The 19,509-nt window shown below is 40.0% G+C and overlaps 1 protein-coding gene across 3 annotated transcripts in view; it reads left to right on the plus strand.

Annotated features, from left to right (window-relative positions):
• Window positions 1-12,857: 12,857 nt before the first annotated feature.
• The window catches only part of STXBP5 (syntaxin binding protein 5), a gene marked incomplete at both ends in the record, with an annotated part of 100,378 nt that continues 93,726 nt past the window's right edge, over window positions 12,858-19,509 (plus strand). For all 3 annotated transcript variants that reach the window (XM_079549897.1, XM_079549898.1, XM_079549899.1), the window contains 2 exons: window positions 12,858-13,010; window positions 14,683-14,780. In XM_079549897.1, the coding sequence (XP_079406023.1) occupies window positions 12,858-13,010; window positions 14,683-14,780 (251 nt within the window). The remainder of the gene's footprint in view (window positions 13,011-14,682; window positions 14,781-19,509) is intronic.

Here is a 19,509-nt window from a genome sequence, read left to right on the forward strand (position 1 = left end):
TTTTGTTTTTTTTGTTTGTTTTTTTTTTTACTATATTTGAGATCAATAGTAGGGAAGAAGAAATTAACTCGTGTCATGCCTGTAATGCAATCATAGATTCCTACTTGGTACACAAGGCAGTAATCTGTCCTGTGCAACTGCATGGGAGTCCAACCAGCATAGTACTTGCCAAAATCCATCAGGAATCAGGCAGCTTAGCAGAGAGGTGTTGCCCTACACTTACAAATAGTCCTCTCAAAATCTCCTAAAAAATATGTTGCTGTATCTTCTGGCTCTTCAAAATACATTTGGATGGTAGTGCAGACAGCCACCTATAAGACTTGTTTTTTAAAGGCATATAAAACATAACTAATGATCATGGAAAATGTAATATACTGGGGCATGAATGGTTGCCTGTATGCAAAAGAACACATGAGCTTCCCATGCAAATAGTCCTGGATATTACGCAAAGCAACAATAACTAACTGGTTCTGTTGACGTGAAATGTACTGTGAATATAGAGAAGTTAAAAAAGGACCTGATGCCATTTTGCATCTCATTTACCTTCACAAAATGAAATGGGATCAGTAGGATGCCTACACTGTGCTCCCAGAAAGATAACTGTGCACCAGATGCAGATGAGAAGCAGTAATGCAATATTAATATGAAACAAGTGCTCAGTATAACATATGTTTCTTCTTTTAGCAGAGATTTTTAGCTTCAGTTCGATGCCACGCTAACATGACTATATGATTTACAGAGAACTTGGGGTACAGGCAAATGATATTTGAATATATTTATACCTGCTATGTAGTCACACAGTCAAGAATGCATCTACGTTTACTTTTTAAATTTCCGCTGCTGTTATGTAAATGTATGGCATATCTGCATTGTTTCAGTAAAGACAAAGACCACATCTGCTTCGAAGATAGCAGAAAGAAAACATTGCTGGCTAGACCAACCGAGAACCTAAAAGCAGCATTTGAAGTCTGTTCTTACCTTTGAAGTAGCCACATACATTCCAAAACACAGATATTGTCTGATAGGGAATTACAACATCTTGATTTATTCTTTATTACAAAGAAGATTTGAATGCAAATATAAATATTGCCAAATCTGACTGCATAAATGGCAGCCTGCTTATGTAACTCTGGATATATGTCTTAGGCAAGCATTTATAGAAATTCAGCAAGTTTCCTTCATTAAGCAGAGATTAATTCTAGCTGATCTTAGCTTGAGCTGCTTCAGGGCCAACTGAAAATGAATCTGCAAAAACGTGTATTTTTTCATGTCAGTTTGAAAGCATCCAAACCATTGATCAAACAAATTTGAAAGATTCTTGAAACTTTCAGCAAAGGAAAACAATCACATGTATTTCTCAAGCATAAGTTGGCAAGAAGAAAAGGTCGTTCTATTGGCAGGCTGCAAACAAAGGGCACTTTTTTTGGCAACTGCAAATAAAAGTCACCATTTCTTCTGAAGTGTAATATTTGAGATCTTGAAATGCAATTTCACAGCAGGCAAAAGTCAAGAACTGGTTCAGTCTGTCTGTTGCAAAGATGTCCTTTGTGCCTATGGTCCCCAGATCTCTTGCCTTAACATCTCCCACAAGAAAGGTAAAGCATATGCTAACTAAAATTACAGGTATTCAGGCAGACAATTTGATGTTTTCCAACTCTTCATCTATTGGCTTCTGTTATCTATTTGCTAAAGTAACAAACCTTACTAGGTTAAGATTTGGAGTCTACTAATAAAATCACTAGTGTTTGTACTCTGAAATTATATTTTCGAATACGACATAGTTTGGATAAACTGAGCCCACGCATCATAGAGCATTGTTTTAGGCCAAAGCATTGATTAACAACACTATATCCATAGGCATTTGGTCTGTTTTCCTTACAGACATACATATGATAGAAAAAAAAAAAAAAGACATCTTGAAATCTGCAAAAGGCAAAGAACTTATTTGTTATCACAGAATCACAGAATGGCTTGGGTTGGAAGGAACCTCAAGGATCATCATGTTCCAACACCATGCCACAGGTAGGGTTGCCAAATGTTAGATCAAGTATTAGACCAGATTGCCCAGGGCCCCATCCAACCTGGGCTTACACTTCCAGGAATTAGGACATGCACAGCCTCTTTGGGCAACCTGATCTAGTACCACTCTTGCAGTAAAAAAACTTCCCCCTGACATCTCATCTAAATCTCCCCTCCTTTAAAACCATTTTCCCTTGTTCTACCATTATCATGTAAAAAGTTGATTTCCCGCATGTTTATAAACTCCACTTAAATATCAGGAGGCTACAATGAGGTTTTCCCCACAGCTTTCTCATTTCCAAGGGGAAAAAGTCCAGTTCCTTCAGCCTAACTTCACGGAATGATCCTTGGATCATCTTTGTGGCTTTTGTAAAGTACGAGTTGTCCGTTTAACAAGTATATCCTGCTAATATTTAATACAAGGAAAGGAAGTTTCCCTAAGCTTCTTCTTTTTATTTTTTATTTATTTATTTTTTAAATTTTCAACAGAACACACACTGTGAAGTAGAATTTACAGAACAGTGAATGTAGAAACAACACTGGTCTCTTGGTTTATTTAAAAATATAAAACCTAGGCACACAGACTTGGGAGGTTGTTCAGCTTCAAAATTAACTAATTGCCTTACCAAATGCAAGACCAAACTCAGGAAACTCTAAAGATAAGGTATTCTCTTCTTCATGTTATGAGAAATCTGGCTGTTATGTTGATCTTACCCATAGGACTGCTGAAATTCTTTCACTGTGCAGAATATTATGGCACAATACAATTTAAAGTGAATTCATCAGTTGTCATACATAAGTTTTCTATTAAAAATCCTCTCACCCTCGTTATGTGTGTTCTTCATGGGTGACTAAAGTTAGCAGAGACATGCTGATAATCAGGGAGTTATTACCGTTGAGGATTGCTAATACCTCTTTCAATGAGGAAAACATGCTGACTATTTCCAAGCATGCAGTAGCTGTATTTCTTTCCAGCTCTCTGTGGATACCAGCAGATGCACAAATTATTGTCCTGCCTAAACCCTGTTCTTTCTGGAGAGTTATCTGAAATAGTATTAGGTGGCTAAGTATAGCAACATACAGAGACTTCATTTTATTTTCTCTTTATCAGACTGTACAGTCTAACAGAATATTACTTTGATGGAAGTTCTTCAGAATTAATTGTCCAGATTTTTTAAGTCTTCTCACCATTAACCATAAAGTATTTTTCACCTACACAGATGTATTTCAGGGATTTCACTTTGACAGGGGATTCCAGACTGCTAGAGAATTAATTACTTTATTTCCAGAATTACTGACTGTACTCTCTTTTGACCCTTTTCTTGTCTAGTGAATTATGCAAAGAACTCAGGGGAATTCCCTTAAGTTATAGTCAATTTATGTTTCCAATGCTTTTTCATTAAGCACAAATTCCTAGTTTCTTATTCCTTTGCCAGAACTGACAGCAAAGGACAGCTCTGTGAAGCTTAGTGGTGGGAAGGCATTTGGAGGAGCAGGTAGTTTTTTCTGCCCTGTTGCTTGACAGCATATTGGCTTTTACCTCTGCACTGAGTTTTGGTTGCAAGGTAAGAGAGGAGCTGCAGGGCAGCCAGAGGGCCCCTCAGAACAACTCCCATGGAATTGTTGAGCCAGCTGCAAGCTTAAGTCAACATGTGTATCAACCAAGCTTTCTCACTCTGTAATATTCTCAAATTTGAGAAACTACACAGTTACTCCTCCTTAATTTATATTTTGAATTTAGTCATACCCAGTGGCAGGATTTTCTCACTTGAGCAATCATAGCATTGGCATGTGCAGCCCTTGAAGATCTGAATCTCATATCCTCCAGGACATGATGCCCTGATTTTTCAGAGTAGCACTTGATTCACTCTTTTCTTTCTTGTTTCGATTTACAATCTCCACAATAAAAACATTCACCAAACCTGATACTCATAAAGCACATTTTAAAAATAAAAATATACATACATAAAACACGATAGTATTTGCATGTTTTGAAAAATTATCAGTAATGCAATGTTTCAGGCAAAGAGAGCATTATTATAAAAAAACAAACAAACAAACAAAAAAATTCTGAGAGAACACTCCAGTATTTACTCTGAAGGCTCAATACATCAGCAAAGCAGACACATTATTAAAGTTATGAACGTGAATAGTCCTGTTAGATCTGTCATACAGTAAAGAATATTTAAAGAAATCTGTCTATGATCAGAGTTAAAAAAAAAAATATCTCACAGACTTAGAAGTTCTTTGTAATCCAGTCTTGAAACACTGGAAATGTTTCATACAATTCAGTTTCTTTGGACCCAGTGAAAATGTCCAACAAATATCCAGGAATATAAGCCACTTGAATCTGAAGTGTCTTTCCAGATTCTCATCCAAATATTAAAATGTTTTTCAATGTCAATTACTATGTTTGCCAAATATGTGCAAAGCTTAACATGGCTTCTCAAACACATACAAACTATACAGGGAACTTTCCTTGTTTACATTACTTGTGAGGTGATGACTCTTTTCACTATCATTTTTCAGAGCTTGGTAAGTACTTGCTTTCATAGATGAAGGGAAATTTCAGAATTCAGACAAGAATTTCAGTAACAGAAAAGTTTCTTCACAAGGGTTCAGTCCCTGTTAACAATAAATAAAATGAAATGATTATAAATATTTTAAGCAGAAAGAAACTTAGTCACAGACTGGTTAAACTACCGCAGTGACACTGAGAAAGACAAAGTAAAAATGTAGCTGGTTTTCTTGTAGGAAGGGAATAGGCAAAACACAAATACACTACTCGCGTGAGCTGTGTCAGATGTATGAATAACATCATGTCCAGGGAGGAAGACCAAGGAGTCTGATTCTGTGTGTTTACTGAAGGCAAACAATGGTATACTCAAAATAGAGTTAAGAGATGGTCCAAGTCTTTTATGAAGGGTGATGACAGGCTTACCTGTTAGTATCAAGACACAGTACCTAGAGTGGTGTGATGAGGTAGTTCATAGGAAATGTTAATTTCAAAATTCCTCCAGAATGCACCACAATAAGGCAAAAGGATAACAAACCTCGAGGAGGGGCAAAAGGAATGGACAGCTGGATAAGTGAGAAAATGGAGACTAGCCAAGAGTGGATAACATCTGATACTGCTCTTGATGATTACCTGATATGTGATGGCAGAGTAGCAAACATTTTTGAATCTTTTGTTACTTGTTACTGGAAAGTGCTCAGATTTTATGCAAATCTGCACAGTAAATTCTTTCAATAAAATCTTTCATGTAGTCCAGATTTTTCATAAAACTTTACCCTTGGATTTCCAACTAGCATGTATTTCCTTTACACTACAGCAAAAAAAAGGAACAGTTGGGGAGCATGACTGTTGAGTAAAAAAAATTAAGAGGAAAATGCATAAAAATGTTGAAGTGGAAGGTTACATGATCCTTTGCATAGTTCTCGCTCATGTAACATTTTAAAAAGTTGAAGTCAGCTGAAGCACTCAAATTCACAATTCCTATTCATTCTGACAGGAGCTGAAAGCACAGACTTCTGCCAAAGGATCTTCACTCTTGGGATGTGTTTTCCTGTTAATTTACTGGAGATGGAAGCCATTGACCTTCCAAGTTACGGTATTTTTTTCAACTGCATATTCTGTAATATGCCAAAGAGATGTCTAGCTTGTTCTGACTGGGGAGAATGTCATACCTTAGAACTGTTTATTTCACAAGCACTACACAATGTACACAATTACTCCAGAAATTAAATAATGTTACATAGATTATGATCTTTTTCTAAATAAATGAATAAAACGAATGTATGGGAACTGTTGAAAGCCTGAACCACGAATTGATCACCTGAGGAAAGGACTGAGTCAGCCATGGAAGCACAGGTGAAAGCAATCCCAGACCTCATTTAAGGGCTGACTGGCACTGGGGAAGAATCTCTTTCTTGAGATCTCTCCTCTGTGGAGTCTTTCCTGCACACCTGGATCTTTGTATACAGGTGAGCGTTCCTTCCCTCTTTGTTTCTTTTCCTATTTTCACCACTATGATCTTTCTAGCTCTAACACCAACTGTAACAAGGAGAAACTTGTTTGTTGTTCTTTTTTTTTTCTTCCTCATTTCTTTTTTTTCTTTGGTTAGCTTTAGTATTTTCAGAATAAAAATGAAGGACTACTTATTGATCTTGGTATATTTCAGAACGTGGACTTTTCCTATGCGTGATTTTCCCTGGTTGAACCATCCTGAAGGTTTTGGTAGCAAGTACTCTGTGTGAATGTTTGTTCAAAAAAATACTCTTCTAAGTATTTGGTGGCTTCGTGTACAGTGATTTTAAGGTATTTCTAAAATACTGAATGCTGAGGAGCTTTAAATTTATTTCTGTAACTGACATGGCATGATATAAGCCATAAGCTCATGCTCATATTAAGTGAAACAAAATAAATAGTTTTAAAAATATCATATGCATTACTATCTGGCAATAAACATTACCAGAATTTCCAGTTTTAAGTTTGAGAATATATATGACTGTATGCAATAAGGGAATAACTCAATTAAATTTGATATAAGGGTTGTTTATAAGATACATGCATTTTTTTTCTTTAAAAATTTGCCTTCGTTAAACTTTCTGACAAAAATAGTCATGACATATTAAAAAAAAAAAAATTCCACGTGACATCAATTAAGACTGCCCTTCAGATGTGAATAGCTATTTTTGATGCTAGCAAGAAAATGTCAGGGCCTCAGGTGCAGTGCCAGCCTTGACTACCCACCCCCAGGCCCATTCCTCCCACTGCCAGCTCAGGGCTGCCAGCCTTTTCCCCCAGTGAAGCTGTAGCTGTACCAAGCTCCAGCTCCCCACAGCCCTGCCCCACTGCAAGCCCATGGCCTGGCCACAGCTTATTCCCCTCCCCAAAGAAGGCACCTGGTGGCGGACTACCGATGAATGCAGCAATGGACAGCTGTGACACCCAAAATTCAGCCTACGTTAGGGACAGAATTTTAAAAATGTACAGACACGTCTGAAATGAGAATCATCATATACAGTCACTAATACATTTTAACCTGTCCTGTATATTCCATGCTCTTCCTACCCAAATGCCTTGTACCCATTTTACTTTTTGTTTAAAAATTATTTGCCTTGTTTTTTTTTAAATTATAATGCTCATCTTAAATTAAATTTAAATACTAGTATTTTCTCTGTAAAGTGTCAGCTGTCACTGTGTTTCATCTCTTATCCCGCTGCCTGAATGGGATGAGGGAAGGCACAGAAGGAAGTTATTCTACCATGTTAGAATTAAGTAAAAATCATAGAGATACCTAATTCTTATGGAAAATTTTCCACTTGTCTTCACATCTGAAGCTTTACTTCACAAGTGACCTAATCAGATCATTTAATGACATATCTTGCATTATTATTTCTAACCTGGTGCTAACAATGTATGTATATTCACAGAAAAATGGCAACATGAATGAAAATAAATGCAAAAGAAACAAAAAGCCTGAAATTCAGTGAAGCATATGCACTTCTAGGATCCTCTAGCTTCGACTTCATTAGAATAGCCTGTTTGCTTGCTTTTAAGACTTGCAGTTTATATAATTTTACTTTACTTTTAAATAAGAAGAAAATTACCGGTGAAACACTAGTCTGTTTAACCAAAGACTAATGCTACTGAAGTCTTAACAAGTACTTGTCTAGATTGCTAAACTACTTTACAATAGGAATCTCCTCCTGACTAATGTGTTGTAATTACAATGACAGTAATAAAATATGTGTGGTTTTTTTCTTGTGGAGAAAAATGACTCATTGATGAAAGATCCTGTCTGAAATGCTACACTTTGTATGAAATATTGTATATAAACAGATCATTAAATTTGAAGGAGTTTTTTTTTTTTTTTTTTTGAAATTGCAGCACAATAATTCTGTTTAAGCGTGGATAAATTAGTTTTGTCCATTATATTTTAGCTTTAATTCATTTAGTCCCAGAAAGTCTTTGTCTCTTGGCAGACGCTCATACTTTGTCTTAATTTAACTATTTTATAAAGCTTGTGTTGACTTCACTTGTAATATTTTGCTGCCTTTTAATGGAGGCAGACTGTATTTCATATTTTGCTTCACTCTTTTATGCAGGTCTCAAAGAGGCACTATAATAAGAAGTACTTGTATTATAATTGACTGGATACCATAAAAAAGTGTATGATAAATACATACAAAGCAATTTTCATTACTCAGTAAAGTATTACTGTCCATAGCTTTTCTATCCGGATGCTGTGTCTCATTTAAAACCCGTTTGGGGTGTATTAACATAAAAAGAGAAACGAAGCACGTGGAACAAGAAACTGTGTTCTCTTTTTGAAATAAGTTAAAAGCAGAGGTTACAAGAATTTCCATCTCTGGAGAAGCTAAAAAAAAAAAAAAATGGACACGATCATGAGAAACAAGATCTAACTTTGGAGTTGTATCTAGCTTACAACCAAAGGACAGCTGGACAAGGTTACCATTAGAGGTTTCTTCCAACCTCTTATTCTGTTTAAATGGTTCTGCATTAATATGTTTCAAGTACTTATCAAAATAGATCCAGTTATGGAAGAAATATGACCTAATGCAAGCAATAATCCAAGTTTTAATCCAAGTAGATGGTTGTGTAATCATATCTATCCAGATAAGGAAGGTGCATGGATAGAACTGAAGGGAGCATATGGTTAATTATATGTTGAAGTGATGGCCTGAGTCAAGTTAAAATTCCTTAGTATCATAATTTGTAGCCCCACTTTGACAACTAAGGGTGAAACTGAAGCATCCTGAGTTAACTTAAATATTGAATGCATATATTACATGTACTTCTTATAAAAGCTCTCAGTCCAGTAGAAGTATCTGAGAAAAGATACCCATACAGCATAGTGGCATCCATACGTTAAGTGTATGCTGTCATGCTGTTTCATAGGTCTTTAATAAAATGGACCCATAGTCTGTGAGCCTGACAAAAACCACAGTGGCTTCCAGATGCAGGAGAAAATTATCACTTGAATGCAGGCTTGGTCAATTAGGATGTTTCTGAAAGGGATGGATTTGCAAAGAGTAGACAGTTTATTTCCAGATGGGGTTAAAGCATGTATTGTTATTATAGCTCTTTTCCGGTGGCTGACTTTCTACATGTAGCTCATTTCCTTCTTGTTTTTAGCATGTTTCAAGTAAGCTGCAGAAATATAAAAAGTTCATCTGCAGGTAGAAGTCCTGCTTTGATTTCACCAATTCAGGTTAATGGGGGGGGGGGGGGGGGGGGGAATTGCAGATGTTTGTCTGGCAACAGTTCATGGTCCCAGCAGGCAGGAAAGACTCCAAAACTCACTTGAAACTGTGGCTATACTGTCCTATACAATGACTTTAAGAAAAACAATGTGAATAAGATTAGTTCAAATACGTTTCCTAGCTTCTTTCTATTTATGGCAAGGAAATGTTTGGCTAGTTCTCAGTCAATTCTGACACTGCAGTGAGTGACTAAGCACCATTAAGAAATTTTAAGGAATGCAAATATCTAAGTCTTCAAAGCCTGGGTTGATCAACTGTCGAAAGTTTTAGTGAAGTTACGGGCCAAGCAGGGGTCTTGAGATCACTTCATAGAATTACAGAATGGGGTTGGAAGGGACCTCAAGGACCATCAAGCTCCAACCCCCCTGTCATGAGCAGGGCCACCATCCTCCGTATCTAATACTAGACCAGGTGGCCTAGGGCCCTATCCAATCTAGCCTTGAACACCTCTGGGGACTTCTGATGGTCCTTTCATCTTTCATACTGAGCAAAGTATTATGGTGTGCCGATTACCTGTACATGACTTTCTTTGAATACAACCATTAACGCTTCTGGGCATATTAATGACAAACAATGTGAGTGGACTTGTCCGTTTACTACCTACCCAATCCTTTGGGATTATTCTGCCAAATCTTAGATGTTATAACCAAATGAGGTTTTGTGATTATCTTGAGGCTAATGACCTGCCAAATAAAGTCAGACCTACATCATCTGTAATCCATGAGATTGCACTGGCATGTGCCCTAACCCTGTGTGCACTATGCATCAAACACTTGCAAGGAATAGTGGTTGCATATGCAGCACCTGTGGAAAACAGATCAAGAAATGAGCAAGTGGGTTTTTCTCCCTTTTTAAGGAGCAGTAAATGACAGGATCAGTAAGAAAAGCAAGCAAAGAAGACCAAAGACAAATTTAGTAGCAGGAGTTTGTGTAGCCCATGAAAACATGCCGCTGGAGGCTGACTCATAAACATTTAACTCTGACGATTAAACCCTGTCATGATTGAGCACAAAGATGTTGCAAACTAGAGCTTGCTTGCTTCTTCCTCAGTTGTGTAAGGCACTTAAGCTTTGTTCTGTGGTAAAAAACACAGGCAAGACATTTCAGATATCAGAGTCCAGAAGGTCCAAGCAGGCAACATGAAGTAGAGGTTACACAGAATCAGCCTCATTGGTAAACAGGATGTGGTTATTGGGTAAGAGCAGGAGGCCTCTCAGAAGCTCTGAAATACAGCAGCTAAATCCAGGGATAATGGTGATGCTTGCTGAACTATAAAATGAAGGTCATATTACTCCTCTCACTGATGTCCCAGTGTGAGAGAAGGTTGTCATTCATTTTCTACAGGAGTTATTTTTTTGCATGGTATCAACTGAAAAGCATGAAGAAATGCTGCTGTATTGACACTGTATATATTGTAATATATATTTAGCATAAATTTTTGCAAGAATTGGTACCATGTAACAACAATGAATGAGGTCCTCTTTGTGTTCACTGCTGACCTAAACAGAAAGTGAAGTTCAATCTCTTCTCTAAAAATGTATTATTGAGGTAAAGAATGGATTCAAGGGCTGAGTACACAGCAGATTATAAAAAAAAAAAAAAAAAAAGTGACTGAAGTACGCAAAGAGTGCTTATGGTTTTTAATCCATCAGCAAGTTCTGAAGTTTGTGTCTGTGATTAATATTGCCATAATTAACAAGACTAGTTGTGATACGAATGTTATAGCTGGGAGTGTTTGAAGGACCTGACCTGACATATACTGATAACAGGATTTAGATGGCCTATTAGTTGCAATCTTAAAACTTACACTTATGGATTATCTTTACCTGCTACAATCAATGTTTACCATTTAGTCCAACGTAGTTGAGTTTCATTAATTCTCTTCCCAGCTTAATACACTGCAATGATCATCTATGAATAGACTGAAAAATTACACTTTAGAATTTACAAACTGTTAGATTAAATATGTACTGGATAATCTAAGATACTGAAATTTCTCTTAAAATGAAATCAGTTCTTACATGAGGTATTTACTGAGTCATTCTTAAGTCTACTTTATTTACAGGATTTTTGCCATCTTTGGAGGCATGCCTTCACATGCTCACCACAATGAGTGGAGGAAGTGTCCAAGGGACCTGGTAACACAGGTGGATAGCTCAGTGAGTTCATCAGGCAGTTGCTTCACAAGAACACGTAAGTTGTCCTGACTGCCTTCCAGCATCCATACATCACAGGTCTGTGTGTAACACAGCTTTAAACTGGTGTGGGATTGACAGGTGTAATCCTCTGGAAGTTTTACTTTTGAGGTTATTATTATGGCTATGTCGCAGCACTTTGATTGCACTTATCCGTCTGTGTGCTCTGTTATGCTGACAGTGCTAACAAAGCACGCCCAGCTGCCAGGCTGAAACACTCCTTGTCAACACGGCTTTGGCTTTGCTGGGCGCTGAGCTGGGACGTCTTGAATCACACCTACACAAGCTTCCTCCAACACTGGGCAGTAGTCTAGTTTGTTTTACTAGTCTAGTTTTTTAGTTTGTTTGAAAAGAAAGTTCAGGAAACAAACAGTACCTTCAGAAACATTATGACTGAGGTGCGAATAATAACTGTTACAGGAACAACTGAATAGATTACACAAAAAATGCACTCGAATACTAAATGCAAAGCAGAATATGGGCAGCACAACGCGAACCCCTGTCCGCCAGCGGAGAGCGACGCTCGGCAGCTGCTGCCGTGCCCTAACGCGGCCTCGTAACGCGTGGAGGCGGCTCCTCAGCACCGCGTGCGCTTCTCTGCGGGTGTCCGCCGAACCGGAGGCGACGGGGTCGTCCTGCCGACACCGCTCCGCAGCCCCGTCCCCTCCGCACTCCGCGGCGCTGCGGGGGAGACCGCGCATCGCCACATCCGGGTGCCGGCCCTCTCTGCGCGCATGCGCGGCCGCCCCGCCGCTGTCAGGTTGGGAGCTGCCGCCGCCGCCGCTCCTCCCCGGGGCGCTGCGCTTCCGCGTTGTCAGGCAAGGGGGGCGAGCGCGGGATGGGTGAGGGGGGAGGAGGAGGAGGAGAACGGCGGTGGCGGCGGCCGTGGGGGCGGCCGCCGGCGGCATCCCGCCGGTGACTGGCTGGCGGCACACGCAGCTCCGAGGAGGCGGAGGGTACCCGAGCCGAGGGGAGGGGAACGAGACTGCGGCGGGAGGGAAGCGGCACACGCAACGCACGGACAGCGCGCGCACACACACGCAGGGACGGGTGACAGCGGCGGCCGCGGCCGCCACCATGTGAGGCGAGGCGGGGGGGGTCACGGGCGGGCGGCGCGGTGGGCTGACGGGCTCGTATCTGCTTGGCTCCAGCCTCCGTTCCCCGATGCGGAGCGGCCCCGCGCTGCCGGACTAGCGTCTGGGCCCGTCGCCCTCCCCGCGGGCGGGAGAGCAGCAGCGCGGCCGCCCCCGCACCGCCTCCCTCCCGCCGGGGGCTCGTCTGCCGCCTGCGGGGCGGGCGGCGGCGCCGGGAGCGGCGAGGCCAGCGGAGCGGGCAGCGCCGCCGCCGAGAACCATGAGGAAATTTAACATCAGGAAGGTGCTGGACGGGTTGACGGCGGTCTCCTCCGCCGCCTCGGCGTCGTCCGCCTCGCAGCAGCAGCAGGCGGGGAACAGGGAGAGCGACATCCAGGAGACGCTCCAGTCCGAGCACTTCCAGCTCTGCAAGGTGAACGGCGCGGCTCTGCGGGCCCCGGTCTGCGGGCTTGTGTCGGGAGGGAGGGAGGGAGGGAGGAAAGAGAAGGCGGGTGCGTGTGCGCGGGGCGACTTCCCGCAGCCATCGCTCCCGGAGAGCTCCAGGGGCCGTCGCCTTTTGGGCTGCGTGATGCGTGTGGTCTCGGTGTTACCGCGGGATGGCTGCGGGTAGGAGCGCTGCCCGGCTGAGTGCGCCCCGTGGTAAGGCGCTGCCAAGGGGCCCGTGGGCTGTGCAGCTCTGTGCTGTTTGGAAACGCTTTCGTGCCGTTCCTTCGCGCCTGGAAAAGACTGTGGACGTTCGTGGCCGTTTCGCTGCAGCGTGTTGCCGAGCGGCCGATGCTGCTGTTGCAAGTGTTCTCCTGAGACGGAAGAAAAGTTCCTCTTTTTTTTTTTTTTTTCCTCCCCTTATTTGCTTGTGTGCGATACAAGAACTGCAGTTAGTGGCTGCACGCTTTGGAAAATGATGCAGCGAATTAATCCAGCAGCTGTACCTAGAGGAATAAGAACTGATTTGAATATCAATACCCGTTTTTTATCTTCACAGTGCACCCGTGGCCAAGTGTGATATGGCTGAGCTTGTTTGCGGTTTCTCCTCCTTGCTTTCTGTGGTATTGCAGGCGCTGCTGCCACTTTTACAAGTTGGTCTTGAAGGATGTGGAAAAGAGCAGAGCTATTACCACGCAGGCTTTATTCACTGTGTGAAATACTAAGAGTTGTGAGCTATATCTGCAACTTGGCTGAAGAAGAGAAACATAGCAGAAGTTTGCTATGCATTGATGAGGTCCTTAATAACCCTGCTTTCAGTGAAGGTTTTGAAATGGAAAAGCTGCTGTTTGTGTAGCTCTCACTGTACACCTGAGAAAGAAGGAAGAATAGGTGGTGTTCCTATTGTTCTTGATTCTGATTGATTGCAGCAAGAGAACTGCAGTGGAGTTATTGCTTGGTCAATTACCAAATTAGTCTTGGCCAATCAGAAACCTAAATGTGTGAAGAGCTTCATTTTTATTTATGTATTGATTTTAATTCCTTGGTTAAAGGTTCTTGCTTTGTTTTGAAGGGTGGGGATTTTGTTTTTGTCTGATTTCAGGAGATATTTGGATTCATTAATTTTAGATGGAAGCAGAGGTTGAGAAACGTGTGGAGGCTGGGTTGCTGGGTTTTTTTGGGAAGGTGTTGAGAGGTTGCACTGTCATATGGGGCCTGTTGGAGTGAGATTGAGGCAATTCTCTGAAAAGCAAGGGTGGTAATTTGTAGCAGTTCTGATGGCAGATCTGGCTTTGTTTCCAAACTTCCTAGGAACTACTTAGGCTTTAATTGTTTACTGCCTTTGTTAGGGTTGAAAATAGGAATAATCAGAAAAGAAAGTAAATGAAAAAATAAAATGCTTTGCTGATACAGTCTTTGTACAGTGATAATGCAAAATTAACATTAAGTTTTAGCAAGTGAGTGACTGTGTTGATGTAAAAATATATATGTATATTTTTTATAGTTCTTTCTTACAAGACAGCAGTTAGTCTGTTATTAAAACGCTATGGTTCCTTAATTGTCATTGACACTGAATTTCATTCCCTAACATATGATATTGATTCTGTTTATTTTTGGTCTGCTGCTCGTTCCATCATCGCTACGGTGCACTGACTTGTTAGACTGTACGCCATGGTTTCCCCTATCAACCTTCAGCCCTGGCATTTGATCCTGTTCAGAAAATACTGGCCATCGGGACCCAGACTGGAGCATTAAGACTGTATCCTTTCCTGTTCTGAAAAGGAAATCAGTGTACCTCACACAAGAGATGCCTTCATTCAGCTGCTGGAGTTGCTCCAACATGTTGTGGGAACCAGGTATGCAGGAGGGCAAGAAGGCCCGTGTGCTGTTGACAGGTGGCTTGACTCTTCTGCTTATTCCATATCAGTTCAAGTTGTGTTCATGTTATGAGAGGTATGGCTGCTTAGTTCCCATCATCTCAAGCTAATACATGCATTTTGTAGAGGGCTACCAATGCATTGACAATTCATGGCAGCTGACTATGCATCTAAAGAGAGGCTTGGTCTGAGATCTTTTTCACTCTATTGCTTTATCCAGTGGAATTCTAAAATTTCGTGTTCCTTTTTTTTTGTTGTGGTTTTTTGTTGTTGGCTTTACTCTTGAGAGAAGTGTCACAATACTGTGGTTACTTATTACCACTTCTGTGTTGCAAACATTGGCTTCAAGTGGGATGCTAGGGGGTGAAGAGATGGTATCTCACTGGTGGTTTGCAAGCAACTGAGGTGAGCAGACTGAATTTATGGAATAAACCAACAGTAACCCCACTACTTTCTGTACGCTAAAAAGTGCCATGTGTTTGTAGCCATATGGTACCATATCCATATGGTACTATCCAAGCAACCTAATAACATGTGTTTCAACTTCATTTTAAAAGAAGGTGCCTTGTAGAGTCATTAATCTACACTGCTACTGCCTAAACTTTACTTCTTAGCAGAGTAGAATGAGTTGAAATCTGCTGTCCTGAAGCTGCATGAACTCTGACATTTTTGGAAAAGGCTTAGGCCATTTTGCTAGAAAAATTGAGTTAATCCTCTTTAAACTGCAGGTACATCTCATAATTCTCTTATGCCTTGTACTTATATTTCTCTGCAAGTAGATATTGTTTTGTTTGTTTCCTTCTGTAACATCGCCATCCTGTCCAAGATTAATTGTATTAAAAGGGTTATCTTTTACAAGTTGAAAAGGTAAAACTTCAGCATTAAATCAGAGGCTGAACTGAAGTATCTTGTATGATGCTGTAATGTTATGAACTCTCAAGGTCTCAACACAGAACTATAGTGATCCTGCAATGTTCTCAGTGCCATATTTGAAACTACAGTTAATAAATTTTAGTTCTATAAAAGGTGAGGTATTGCATTTAAATGGAAAAGGGAGGGTATGTGGTGTTACAGTTGTTAGATATTCTCGTATTGGTAGAATGGATGAGAGAACAAAAAGAAACTTAAAGGAAGGACTGGGGTTGGTGAGAGAGAACAAAATGCAAGGATTTAGAGCTTGCTTGCAGGTAGTCTAGGGTGATACAACATTGCAGGTTGGCTGATGATGGCTTGATTAACAACCTGTTTACTGGCACTTTGCTGTGACTACACCTGTGATTTCTCTGAGTGTGAATTGTTTCTCAAATAATCAAGATAAGTCCAGCAGGATCGTGAGGGAAGCAACAGAGTTACTGTGAGAGGAATCAGCATAATTAGTAACAGAAAATTTATTTCTGAAGGGAAGAAGTTTCACACAGGTTGCAATATTTGAGTTCCTTGTTGAAGATGAGTGTCCTCAGTACTGACTTTTAGATTTGGAAGAAATGTTTTAAAGCCTATTGTTTAGCCTGATGGGTTAGCTTAGTAAGCCATCAGTGCTGTGTTGTATCTTCTGTGGTTGCTTACTCTTTGGGAGGAGGGAGAGGTGTGGGCAGAGGGATGGATTCGGGTAAACTTGAAATGTTAAACCAGCCTCTCAGTTTCTGCCTAGCGAAACCTAGAAAGAACAGCCTTTGGGAAGGAGTGAAACTTGCAGAAGCTGTTTTTCACCCTAGTGCTGATGGATAAAAAGAACGACAAAGTTCTTGTTGACCTATAGGGTAACTTACCAAGGTTTTTACTGACAATATCTTTTATGCAAGGATTAATTACAGTGGAAGCCACTTTTTAGAGCTGTAGAAGAGTATCTTATGAAATGAGATGTGCAGTAGAAAGAGTGTGAGTCACTAAGGAGTTATTCGTTGGGAACTAAATCCTAAAAGTGGAAGGAAAGTCAGTTTTCATTTTCTTCTGTTATGAGTATATAGGAGTAAAGGAAGGATAGTGCTTCATTTGTTGCCTACCAGCAGATGGGAGTTGGGTATTAATGTTTTCCTTGCATCATCAAGTGTAGACACATCTTATCAGGCTTTCAGGTCCTTTCTATTGCAAATAGGTGGTATGATCAATTTTGGAGGAACAGTTACAAGTTCCTTTTTTTTTTTTTTTTTTTTTGAGAGGATATTAAGTATAAAATGTTCTTAAATAAAGTAATGCACTAACCTGTTTCAGATTTCATTAATATATAAAGAAACCAGTACTACAGTCCTGAGCAATTAATGACCTAACCTCTTCATAGAACTTGTTCTCTGCATTTGAGCAATTTTCAATTCAGTTATTTTAACTTCAAAAACCAGTGTTGTTTGAAAAAGATTCATGTGAGCACGAATTTTCTTAATTGTTCTCCCATCTCATTCTTAATTATGAGGACTCTGCAAGTATTTGTCCATAAAAATGCATTTTTCTTTCACTAATACTGTTATCTCTACTATTGGTACAGTGACCGTAACATCAGAACTAAAACTTTTTCTAAAGAATGACAATCTGTTGATAGACATATGCTGTTTTTGTATATTTATCAAACAGAGGCAAACGAGGACAAAATGACATCAACGTAGTATTAAGCTCTCTGAATCCAATTGTGCAAGTGGAAATACTGAAGTGCAGAATGTGTGTTTAACCAATCAGACTGGAAGGACAATTACCACTTCATTAACGTTTTGTCCCTGATCTTTATCAGTTAAATTCAGAGGAGAGCATCGTGGAGTTAATGTACTGAAGACAGAACTCTGCCACTGCATGCCCACAAGCAGCAGTCTTAAGAAGTCCCTAAAAGCACCAAGATGACACTACTTTTAGGTACTGTAAGCTTGTGTGTCATCAAGGTGATAGTCTGAGTACTCACTGCCCCTCTTGATTTCACTTCCAGGGTTACTCAGAAATATTTCTAATTCAAACTTAGGTAGGAGGCTTAAAAGCAAATGTTTCTGAAGCAGGCTGCTGTTAGTTGAATATTATCTTTAATAGAAATGAACATTTTGAGCGATTAGTATGATTGTTCTTCCTTTTATTCCATTTTTGGCTATAAAGGAAGATCTTGTTTTGTTGGTTTTTATGTTGAGAAAAGTCAATGTGTAGCTTAGTAGAATACAAACCTGAAGAGCTGTCAGATATTGGACCCACTGCACTTGGCATAGAATACCCAGTCGGTATGAGCATTCTCTCTGGTATCAGGATCCCTCAAAAGTAATTGAGGAGCTTAATTCTGTTTTCTGTTTTGCAGAGAAGATTGAACGATGAGATAAGAACAAGAGTAGAAGCACACTTGAGTGGCATTAAAAACTTAAATTTACTTATCTTGCAAACGCAATTATCTGTTCACTGTGATCTACTTGTTCTTCTGAGCTCATTGTGTTGACTGAAGGACACTCATTCCATATGGTTGAAGTGTTTTGAGTCTTGGCTGGTGGCTTGATCTTTGTGGCATTTCAGTTTCAGGCTTTTTTCTTTTTCTTTTTTCGGTTGCATTCCCTGCAAGGAACAACTTTCTCACTGTTTATCAATGTCAAATTTCAATAGTCAGCATAAGTTTTTGATAGCAACACTTGTCGCTGTGGATATTGACTTCTCCATATGTAAACCATCTAGCTGGTTTTAGTGTGGTTTTGCTGTCACCTTTTGGTCTCTTGTTCCAAATATGTTAGATAGAGAGCTATGAAATGTTCATCTATGTTTCTTTCCTGGATGTATTTGAATCATGAAAGCAGGACGCATAGTCCAGGGTATCTAAGAAGTTTCATCCATAATAATTGTGCTTTTTTTCCCAGCACATACTCAAAGCCTCCTAATGAGGCTCTAGGTCTAATGCACAGCACAGTGCAATTGGGCTGACTCCACTGTGTTGCACCCTGATGGCTTTCAGTGTCAATGGACAATGATGTCTGCTTCTACGCAGTCAGTTACTGTTGCTCTTTCATTTAAGAGTCCCTCTAGAAGTCAAGCATGAACTGAACACATTAGCATTTAAACTGTAAACAAATTTGAGAAAGGTGAAAAAAAGCTCTTCAGGATTTGTCTGTCTTCAGGATGTTATCTCCTCAAATTTTACATCACTAATTTTACAGGGCTCTGGCCTTGAAAACAAACGGATAAGCTCAGATGACTATGATAGGAAGTATGATAGCTAAAGCAGATAATTTGAAGGAAACCTGCTGTTTAACTACTCCATCTTAAACTAGGTATTTAGTTTTCTATGCTTCAATTTCTCGACAGCAAAACTAGGACAGTGTATCAAGTAAGTCATGTTTTGATTGCCTGCCAACATGAAAGTGGTATTTTTATTGGTACTTAATATCTAAAAAAAAAAAAAAAAAAGTCGTTTGCAGCTTGCCTCTCAGTTTCTCTCATGATGGAAAGAATTCTAAAAGTAAGACTACTTCCACTAGAAGGCCTTGAAAATAAAATACTAGTAGAGTAAGTGTTAGGTGCCTTTCACACTGATTAAACTATGGCTAGGACATTTTACTTTCAAACAGAAAGGGCTATAATCTTGTTTGTTTTTTTTTGTGTTCTTTTCACGTTGCAAACTCAGTTCACAGGAAGGAGAAAAATTGAGTTGTTTGTCATTTTGTC

Source organism: Tetrao urogallus, assembly GCF_951394365.1.
Source record: "Tetrao urogallus genome assembly, chromosome: 2".
Classification (NCBI taxonomy): Eukaryota; Metazoa; Chordata; class Aves; order Galliformes; family Phasianidae; genus Tetrao; species Tetrao urogallus.